This window comes from Spinacia oleracea, chromosome 3, assembly GCF_020520425.1.
Source record: "Spinacia oleracea cultivar Varoflay chromosome 3, BTI_SOV_V1, whole genome shotgun sequence".
Taxonomy (NCBI): Eukaryota; Viridiplantae; Streptophyta; class Magnoliopsida; order Caryophyllales; family Amaranthaceae; genus Spinacia; species Spinacia oleracea.
Window position 1 is genome coordinate 141,366,426 of NC_079489.1, and position 11,340 is coordinate 141,377,765.

General features: G+C 40.3%; 1 protein-coding gene across 1 annotated transcript; it reads right to left on the reverse strand.

Annotated features, from left to right (window-relative positions):
• Positions 1–7,115: 7,115 nt before the first annotated feature.
• LOC110789153 (pentatricopeptide repeat-containing protein At4g39952, mitochondrial-like) lies at positions 7,116–10,551 on the reverse strand. Its single transcript, XM_056840865.1, has one exon. It carries the CDS (start codon positions 10,479–10,481, stop codon positions 7,536–7,538), a length of 2,946 nt encoding a protein of 981 aa, XP_056696843.1. The 5' UTR covers positions 10,482–10,551; the 3' UTR covers positions 7,116–7,535.
• Positions 10,552–11,340: the final 789 nt, after the last annotated feature.

An 11,340-nucleotide genomic window follows, 5' to 3' on the forward strand; every position in this document is an offset into this window, starting at 1 on the left:
AGAATAATATTTTAGGAGAAATTTTACGCCTTTATTAATTTGGAAAGTAAGGAAAACACACTGAAATCAATTAATCAATATTCTAAGGGTTCTTAGGACCATATCTAGAGCTTTATTCTTTCTATCATCTAAAGAACTACTAGGCGTTTTGCTAAAGTGCTCTCTACGGCTCAAGCCTTGGGTTTAGTCTCGTAGAACCTTGGTCCTTCGCCTGTACTGATCTTGAACACTATTCCCTTTGCGTTGACCCACTGACATGTCTTCACCCATCCGTTCTCGGCCTCTTCTAGTGTTGATGTAGGAGCGATTAACCGAGTTGGATTGAAACCTTCATCTTGTAGAGCTAGGGTAGTCATCACAGTCTCGTCCTCCATAGGCCTCGATTCGTTAAACAATGTCCATAGAGCTTGGTTGTCCACTATTTCAGCTGTTTCAGTCTTGGTGAGGTGGGGTGCCTCATCCAAAGCATGACAGTCATGGAAAATTTCAAATCCGGGCTTTAGCAGGCCATCCTGAACGAAGGGTTCAGGGAAGTCACATCATGGGTGTTCTTCTCCTTCCCGGACAAACATACCGTTAAGGGTTCTTTGATATGGGGGAAGAAGGGTGGCTTGTTTTGTCTTGGCTGGCTTAAGGCGTAGCCTAAACAAGTGGTCAGCAATATCTTCCTCCGTTGGTTCATAGCCTAGGCCAAAGGGAGTAGATTTGTTGGGTAGGGGATGGAACATGTAGTTTTTCTTCCTTATGCCCAATGGAGTTCCCGGGAAATAGCCTTGAGCTAGCAATATTTTAGGGATGACCCGGGATGCACGCGAATCTAGGAATGCTAAATTATAGTCCTCAATGACTTGGATGGTTTTATCCACTTGAAAACCGTAAAGGTCTTCTTCCGTTCCGGCCGTTTCGACCATAGTACAACTGACGTCAAGAGGAGGGGCGCGTATTTCTAGAATTACCCCGTTATGGTTAAGTTTAACCATTTGGTGCAACGTAGAAGCCACACCTCCTAAGTCATGGAGCCAAGGGCGTCCTAAGAGGAGGTTGAAAGTGGGCTTGATGTCGATTATTTGAAACTTTGTGGTACGTCCCACGGGCCCGGTTTGTATTGCGAGGTTGATTTTTCCCAACACAGGCCTTCGAGAGTTATCATAAGCTCGTACCCCTTGCGTGGAGGTTTGGAAGTCATCGCTTCCTAGCCCCAAGCAATGGGCGGTTCGCAATGGGCAAACATTTACCGCTGAACCGTTATCTACGAGTGCTAGGGGGATGTTTTGTCCTTTGCATCCAACCACTAGATAGAGGGCCTTATTGTGGGCGCCTCCTTCTTTAGGTAAGTCTTTGTCAGTAAAAACTATTGCTTTTTCCTCAACATCTCTTGTGACGTGGTTAACCAACGAGTCAGGTGTGATGTCCGTAGGGACTGAGATGAGGTCAAGTGAGCGAATGAGTTTTTCACGATGTTCCTTTGAAGTGCACATGAGATCCCAGATGGTAATCTCGGCTTTAGTTCTTTTTAGTTGCTTCAAGAGAGGATTTTCGATGACTTCTGCGACGGTGGTGTGCCGTATGTTTTCAGGAGTCTGTCTGACTGGGATATCGTCCACGGGAGGTGGGCGAATATCCTGTTGGTATACCCTTCCGGACCGAGTGAGATTGTCAACTTCGGGCTAGTGAGGGGTGGTGTCAATGGGAGCATGCACGGGCCAAGTTTCAGTAAAGAGGTCCTGGCCCGATACTTGAGACAGGTAGACATCTTCAGCATCATCATCCCACACACCGCACACTTCTCTCTCGATTTGATCCATAGGGACCACGGCGAGTGGTGCACCTTGAGGCGTAATATACACCGTAGGGTCAAAGTTCTTATTTTCTTATTGATCGAGAGAGATGTGACAAGAACCGAGTCGGCTCTTGTTGTTGTTGGGTTTGCCAACGTTAGGGAGAGGTATTATTTTGTCCTCTATCATATCCTGGATCGTGTTTTTTAGATTCCAGCAGTTTTCGGTATCATGCCCATTTCCTTGATGGAATTTGTAATAGGTGCCCTCGACCCAATATTTATTTTTGAATGGAGGGTCGGGTGTGGGGCCTATGGGCCTTAGCTTTCCTTGATTGGTTAGTCTTTGGAAGGCTTGTACCAAAGTCGACCCGAGTGGGGCAAACTTTCGATCTCGGATCCACCTTCCAGGGCTCCTTCGGGTTGGGGTTTCTTCTACGGCGTGGACCTCTTGGGCTTGAGGCGTGTGGCCCCTGTTGTAGGTGTTACTTTTGTACGCAGGCTTGCTTTGTACTATTTTTGCGAGGTCATCCTCGATCTTTATTCCTACATCATAAACCCTTTTGAAGGTATCAAGGCCCAAGTACCTAAGGTGTTGTTTATAAGTTGGGTCTAGGTTGTCAATGAATTTTTGGACCAATTCAGTTTCAGGAGGCCTATTGATTAGTTGAGCCGCTTGGTCTCTCCATCTAGCAAAATAGGTCGTGAAACCTTCATTTTTCTTTTGGAAGAGGACTTCCAACTCGCGTATGGTGACTTAAAAATCCATGTTTGACGAGTATTGCTTGATGAAGACATTGACAAATTCCTCCCAAGTGGGGAAGAGCTTAGGGTCCTGGTGGTAGTACCATTTGAGTGGCACAGGTTCCAAGGATAAAGGAAAGGCAGGCAAATACATGGACTTGTCCACACCTTTCAAGTTCATGGCATTCACAAAGCTCAAGAGATGATCACGGGGATTGTCCGTGGCTTTGAACTTTGGTAAGTCGGATGAACTAAACTTTTCCGGTAGGTTGCCAGGAAAAGGTTTAGGATCGAGGGAGAAATACTTGCTCCCCATGGTTTGCTGCAGAACCATTTTTTCGATCTTCTTCTCGTTATCGAGGTCATTTTTGGCTTGCGCAGCCGCTAAGGATTCGTTTTCCATTTTCAGTTGACTCATAAGTTGGGTCATTTGGACCATTTGATCTCGTAATTCTTCCATGGACATGTTTAAGGGTGCGAATTGAGGTTGGGGAAGAGGAGATCCTTGAAAGGGGGAATGACGGATGGAGCTTGGAGTTACTAGACCTTGTGTTGGTGATGTAGCTTCGAGACGCACAAACCTTTGGTTTTCAGATCGACACCAAGTGGCAGAACCAGCCCTATGCATAAGACAAGCTAAAGTTTAGGCCCAAAGTTAAGCATTACTTAGTCTAGACTTTTGACTCTTTCTATTGGTTTTCTATTCTCACTCTTGTTGGTACACTTTTGGCTCTTCTTTTGGTCATTCTTTGGATTTTCGAAACATTTGCCCGTGTGACATTCAAGGTTATTTTAATTAGCATGCTCGGTTTTGGTGCCGAACATTGTCGTCATAGGAGGCCTAATGACGACACAAGGAGTTGTTTAGTTTGTAAGTCGTTTTTAGAATCGAGTGCCTTTTTCATACGTCCTTGCAGCAAATCTGTTACGAATTTTTTTATTGCTACGTATACTTTGTGCGCGGGTACCGAGGCTGCCGTGCCTGACCAAGAGACCAGGCAGCAACTTTAGAGCCCAGTACGGGCGTTGAAAATGATTGGCGCCCATCCAGGGGCGCTGAAAATGCGTCCCTGACGGGTACTCTATTCTGCTCGCGTATCCTTTTTTCGTATATACGACTTGATTTTGCGTGCTTGCCTAATAACGTCCTTTACGCGTTGTGCGGCGTTGTGGGATCCGTTACAGGCTGTCCTGGGCGTCGCTTATTTTTGTGGCGATCGCCCGAGGTTGCGGAACACGTATTTTGGTAAACCTCTTTGGCCAATTGGTATTTATGAATGTTTGGGCAATTTTTAGGATCGTTGGTTTTCTAGTGTTATTTGTCACACACAACCACATAATTCGCTACACAAAACTAACATTACAACATGAAGCAAAATAATATGTCACGTAGTTTATGATAGGCTTCTATGGGTAATATTTGTGCCGGCTTGGTACCTCCTTTATCGTCGATCCAACACATGCCCCGGTCGGGGAAGTGCATTCACGAGCGAATTTTGTCCCAAGAGGCCAATCACGATTTAAGCCAAGGGGGCATGCACCAATGAGAGGGACCTAGTGGGCGAGCGATTTGGTTTGGGATAGGTGTACTACTAGCGAAAGTGTCGAGTAGACAACATTCGAAGCGTATGCACCCCCCGGGTGGCGATGGGTATCCTTATTCCCAACTCCCGAGATGAAACATGCCAAGGGAGCCAAGATTCGTTATGCGGTTCTGTCCGTTCACATTAATATGCTGATTTTCAGGTCGTCCCAACTTGATAGGAAAATAAACGCGGGGAAGGGTCGTTTCACCCTTCGGCTATTTTGATTACCTACGAGCACGAGTATTTCATTAACGTCCCCAGTTGAGTCGCCACTGTGAGGGGGTCGAAAAAGCACGAGGCTAATGCGTGACCTCGTCCCTCGTGGGCGTGACGTTGTCAGATCAAGTGTAATTGGATTTCCTATGAGTTTACACCCAATCGACTAGTAATATAGGAGTCGCCATTCAGTTTTTAACGACAATGAGAAAAACTGACAAAACCCGGTTATCGTGACATAAAGGGAGTGTCATTATGTTCGACCACGACGGCATAGGTTCCCTTGTGATCCCTGGTGTGGGGATCGCTCAACGTGCACCCGCAGGGCAGAGATTGAGAGTTCGGGGGACTGTAACTACCGAGAGGAGTGTTCATCGATAATACTCCAGAGGCAGGTTATCCTTACTAGCTCAGCATAAATAATTGAAGGGACATGCGTTAAACTATTAAACTATTCTGAATTGATTTTAGCAATATGCAACACATAATACTTAATCGATCGTGATTATCTTATTTAGATTGATTTAAGGTACCTAGCATGATAATTCAATTGTCCAGGGTATTATCTTATTAGGCGTGATAGATCACTCAAATTAATAGTTTGACAATTTTATAAAAGGGTGATGAAAGCGATTAAATCATATGAGGGACACATTACAACGCACCCTTGTGAGGTGCGTTGTGGTTCTTAAAAAACTAACCACTTGGCTTTGCTATTTCTCCTTTTATTTAGCGAATCTCGGGTTTCCAAGCAATGTTCCAGTATTTAGGCTTAATTCATCAAGCTACAAGGGGCAAGATGCGTTCTGTTCGACTTTTGGGTCGATTGCGACAGAACGCCGGATCAATTTCGCAGCGTGAGGCTTAGGCTTAAGGCTAGAGTCAATACTCAGATTATGGAATTGTGTGTTATTTTCACGTCGGTTTTAGGCTGTATTTATAGGAAAAGAGTGTGTGGAAAGATAGATTTTAAGATACGAATCCAAAAAGAATCCGGAGATAAAACGGCCCCAGGCACTTTCAGCGCCCAGGGTTGGGCGCCGAAGATTTCGGCGCCCAGATCCAGGCGTTGAAAATGGGATCTGGGCCGAGTTCTTGTCAGATTTGGACTCTTAGAACACGGAGCTTTTTGGGAGATTTATCCGAGTCTTTTAGTGCGTATTAACTTATGACGGAATGCGTCTGGGCCCGTTACGAACTCTAGGTTCGTTAGGAATTTAATTAATACATAACTCTTATTTTCGAATTATACCAGGAATAGAATTCCTTTGTAAATTCTATCTCTTTTAGGATTTATGTTGGAGTGCAACACCTAATTCTGACAGGTTTCTATCTTTTATGATTTTGCCACTTTTAACAACTACCTTTTACGGCAGTTACTATTCTTAGCAGGTTTCTATAAATAGCGGCTTTGGCTGAAATGAAAGGGTGATTGAGATTCGTTATTTTATAGGAGATGCGTTGCCAAGTGGAGATTTATGTTCTCATCATCGAACCTTCCCTTTCGGAAATGGGGACAAAAGTAGACGTCTACAACTATTTTATTTATTTTTGTTTTGTAAAAGCAAAATCATGAACCATTATAGGGGGAAAAAGCGATGAAGGAAAAACGACTTGCAAAGGAAAAAGGAAAAAGATAAACATGAAGAATTTAGATGATCAATGAAAGACAAGTAAAGGACAAAAAAATGGGGGAAAAGGGGGAAAAAATAATATTTAACATCCTTTTAGGAGGGTTCGAACCCAAACAACCTATGTAACATACTCCCCCCACTCTTAAATGTTCTTCATGTTTCCTTTTTAGGCGTTCCTAAAAGTTCTTGTTTCTATTTTTGGACACTTTTTTGTCCAAAATACCCTTATAATTCAACTTAATTACACACAATACCTAAAAATCTTTTCATATTCTACCATCAATTTCCCACCATCCCTTATTTTATTCATTTACATTTCTCCATTTACCCACCCAACTCCACTTTTATGATTTTTTTATTACTTTATTAAAAGTATCTTCTCTCTCCTTCATTTCTTTATTACTTTCCTTCATTTCTTTATTACTTCTCTTACACTCAATCATTACTCTTACACCCAATCATTACAAGATTCTATTTTCTTAATTTTCACTCCAAACCTCAAATAGGAACAACTTAAAGGAACAAATGGATTAGTATCTAAGCAACCATTATGCTACAAATATATTTCATTGTTCATTAATGTAAGTTAACTACACATAAGTTAATTATTTCAAGTGCAATTAATTACCCTAATATCATTTTTACAGTTTTTTTTCCAAAATAATGGGGTCCATTTGGACCCCTCTAGACCTACATAGGTTCGCCCCTGTATCATCCAGACTTGTAGACGACCCTCAAGGGCCACAATTGTCCGTTAGCAACCTACTTTCTCTGTCCCTAAAAGATTTCCCCATTGTAATCTTTTGAAAATTTTGACCACAAATTCTCATTAGCCTATAAGAAATTATATAGTCATGTGGAATCTTATTATATTCGAATTGAACTTATTTTTCAAAATATCATTTTTTTTTAATTTTATGCGTGTAGAATTAGAGATATTTACGTTTTAAGTTGTGTCTTGAAAACAGTGAAAAGCCAAATGGAGCAATCATTAAGGGAAGGAGGGAGTAGTATACAAATTGACCGCGTTACTAATTAATTACTCAACCTTGCTTATAGGTGCTGCTTAGGGCGTGTTCGACGGTAGTTTTGAGGTCGAGTTTTATCTTATTCAAAAAGCTACTTGTAAAATTTGCAAGTGTTTGGTAAGGTAGCATGTGATGTAGCGGTTGGATATCTTTTGTGAAACGTTAAAAATTGTAGCGTATGAATATATAGTTTTTATTGTATTTTACAATCTCAAACGCTACTTTTACCGGACATTCATCTTAGTTACCCGCTACTTTGACAGCTAACCGTTACCCGCTACTATTGACCGCTATTCCGACAGTTACCCGCTATTCCAACAGCTACCCACTATTCCAATAGCTACCGGCTACCGCTAACTTTACCGAACAACGCCTTAGAATACAACATGTACCTGCGACGAGCATTCTATCTAAACAGTTTCCGTCTTTCTGCCACCTAAGCACATCTTTGAAACAGCTACACTGATGTTTGCTACCAACACGGATAAATTTTAACTCCGGCAACTTCGCCTTAAGTCCTTCACAAACTTTTTTTTTTTTTACAAGTCTTTCATAGTTTCTGTCCATCAAGCATGCTAAACCCAGCAGCTTTACTCAATTCTCTCTCTTCCATCATACTCCTTATTTTGTTTGCATCTTGCCATCTTCCACCACCAGCATAGATGTTATGAAGTGTCACATATGCTGCTACATTTTCAGGATCCTTATAAATAAGAAACTCCCCTACTTTTTCTCCAATTTCAACATTTCCATGTACCATACAACCACCTAGCAAAGACTCCAGTATACTCACTGACACTCCACCCTGCATTCTCTTTACAATGGCATATGCCTCAAACAACAAACCTTTTCTACTAAGAAGATCAAGAACACACCCATAATCTTCAATTGTTGGTTGAATCCCCTTCTTTTGCATTGAATTGAGTATAATGTTGCTTTGATCAGTTAACCCAGAATGGCTGCAAGCTGATAAGATACTACGATATGTAATGCTATCAGGCTTTATTCCGGAATCTTCCATCTCTGAAAACAGAGAAACTGCACCTTCCCCGTCTCCATGTAAACCATACCCGTTTATCATTACACTCCAAGAGACGGTGTCCTTCTCCAGCAAACTCTTAAACACTTTCCTAGCCATCTGAATATCCCCACATTTTGCATACAAATCTATAAAAGAATTACCAACGGTTGTTTCTTGGAGAAAACCATTCTTAATCACAAATGCCAACACAGAATTAGTGACAGAGATGCTGTTTATCTGAATACAAGCTGAAACCAAGCTCAGAATGGTTATATAATCCACTTTAACCTCAGTCTGAAGCAATTCACAAAAGATAGAAACTGCTTTTTCTAACTCTCTTGCTTCAAGCAATACCGACATCATCACATTCCATAAAGAAACATCCAATTTATCCCCGGCCTCAAAGAGTAAGAAGCAGGAAATTATATTGTTAAATCTTGAATACATACAGATCAAAGATGTCAAAAAGGGAGTTTGCAGCATAGCCCCTATTCTGATAGCGTAAGAGTGAACTGATTTACCTTGCAAAAGTGTAGAGCACCCAGGTAATATATTTAGCAAGGTAATGTAATTTGGATTCTGACCATCTTTTATCATTTTCTTGACCAAGATTATTACCTCTTTGTGTAAATTGTGACATCGGTAACTAGTGAGTAATGAGTTCCAAGAAACCAAACATCTGTCTGTCATAGCATGGAAAATCATTGCAGCAGAATCCAGGTCACCGCGGCTAGAATACATGCTAATCAGAGCATTAGCTAATGTAACATCAAAAGTGAAGCACAATTTGAGAGCAAAAGCATGAAGATTCATCCCTTGTGCCAAATTACTACTTTCATTCAGACTAGGAAGGATACTAATCAGGCTAACAACATCTGGTTGCACTCCTTCAAGCTGCATTCCTGAAAAAAAGGCTGCAGCTTTTCTCATTTCTCCATTATATGCACAACCAGATATCATAGTGTTCCATGATATAGTATTTTTCGAGGCTATCAAATCAAAAACCTTAAAAGAGGAGTGAAGTTGATGGCAGCTAGAATAAAATCCCAATATAGAATTCAACACAATAATATCTGAATCAAAACCCTTTCTCATGGTTATGGCATGGGCAGACTTACCAAGACGAAGCTCCTCTAGCTCTGAACAGGCAGAAAAAATATTGACAATGGAAATCGAATCTGCCTCAATCCCTGATACTTGCATCTCATGGACTGCATTTAGACTCGTTTGTGAGAGGCCATGATGCACGTACGCTGAAACGATTGAATTCCAAGCAAGGATGTTTTTGTGAGGCATCCAAGTAAAAACTTTTGCAGCTGACTGAACATCTCCTAGCTTCTCGTACATAGATATCAGGGATGTTACAACAGAAACCTGATTATCAACCCCGTGTTTTATTACACACCCATGAAGGGTTTCGCCGTGGAAGAGAAGATTTACTGTTTCAGAGCATGGGATCACAGATACAAAAGTGGCTGCGTTAAGAGGTAAATCAGCAGAGAGCATTTTCTGGAACATTTCAAAGGCTGTTTCAGGCATTTGGTTTCTTGCATGAGCATAGATCATAGAGTTCCAAATGACCACATTTTTTATAGGTGAAAGATCAAACAAGCATCTAGCAATGTGAATTTCACCCATGGTAGCATACATTGAAATTAGAGCTGGAATCAACATTTCATGATGATGGAAGCCAGATTTCACAGCATAGCCGTACAAAGACCTACCCAGTAATTGAAACCCTAAACGAGTGCAAACAGGGAAAATGCTGGCCAAAGTTGTCACATTTGGCTTAACACCCTTCCCCCACAAGTCCTGTAATACCTTAAGTGCCTCATAATCAAAGCCATTAAAAGAATAACCTGAAATCAAAGCATTCCAAGAAACCATATCCCATTCAGACATTTTGTCGAACACCAACCGTGCAATGTCCATTCTCCCGATTTTCGAGTAAAAATCAACCAATGCAGTCTGTACAAAAACATTCGTACCAAACCCAGTTCTTATAACAACACCATGAATCTCTTTACCTAATTCTACATCACAAAGAACTGAACATGCCTTAAATACATAAGGGAACGTGTAGTTACCATCAGACGTACCAAAATACTTGCAAGTTTTGTACACAGATATTACATCTTGGTATAACCCCAAGCTACAGAGATGCTTAATTATCAAATTCTGCAACAGCAAACTGCGGTTATTTGATGCATAGAATGCAGACAACCCAAGTTCAGTGTTACCCAGATGGAAGCAACGTCCGATAAACTCGGAAATAACGAGTTTATAACCAGATAACCCAGTTATAATAATGAGTGATTTGAGTGGTTTTAAGTGCTCAACTTTATTGCAGAGTTTGATTATGGATCGGACATAGCATTGGGAAGAAGAGGAAGTTGCAAAGTTTCTGTAATGAAGAGGAAATAAGTTGGAGAAAGGAGGAAAGTGGATCAGGACTTGTTGAAGATTCAAAACCATGCCAAAATCTTTCAGGCTTTCCCTTCCTTACCAGTCTGCTGGAGTTTTGTCACAAATGTTTTGTTCACAAACATTTAAAGCGTAATATTTCCAATTTTATATGGAGTACTTTCTATTACATCATACACAGACCCTAGAAAGAAATTTCCTGTTGTAAAATTTCCCGCCAAAAAATTCTTTCTTAAAAACCATATTTATTTTATTTTTTATTTTTTTGCTCTCCTTTTATATAAACTACTATTATAGAATATTACAGTATTAGACGATTTTGGTAATATTTTAGTCAAATTAACATGTTAAGCATATTAAATATTTTGGTCAAATTATCATATTTAACATCTAAAATATATAATACATATTAGGGAGAAAGTTTCATACTAGAAGATTAAACGAGTACATTCAAGATTTATTAATTACGCAATAGCTTTAAGTGATAAATATTTTAGTTAAATATTTTATAAAAAAGATGGTCCAATAATAATTTTTAAATATTCTTGCTTACACGGGACTAATCTAGTATTCATATAAATTCCAGAGCAGGCATGCTTTGTGTTCTCCCGTTTCACTAAAATTACAACACTTAATAATGGGAAATTCTCAATGATAGCCTTGGGTTTGTGCACATTACATTTGGTAGCCGGCAAAAATTGAAATTCTTACTAATAGCCTTGTATTCTTCATTTTTATATAATTATGATGATTTTTGGTTTAACAACCGTTAGATTAATATTTGTTTACCATGGTTAACTTTAGAATAATTTTTACTGAAGAAGATCAGAAGCTCAAAAGATCGAGAGAATTGAGAGAGAGAAAATTTGATTTCATTAACTGATTTCTTGCTCAACAATCCAGCTATTGT

What these genes read in the sequence shown, in the direction of transcription:
- LOC110789153 (XM_056840865.1), bottom strand. Translation starts at nt 10,481, where the DNA reads ATGGTTTTGAATCTTCAACAAGTCCTGATCCACTTTCCTCCTTTCTCC.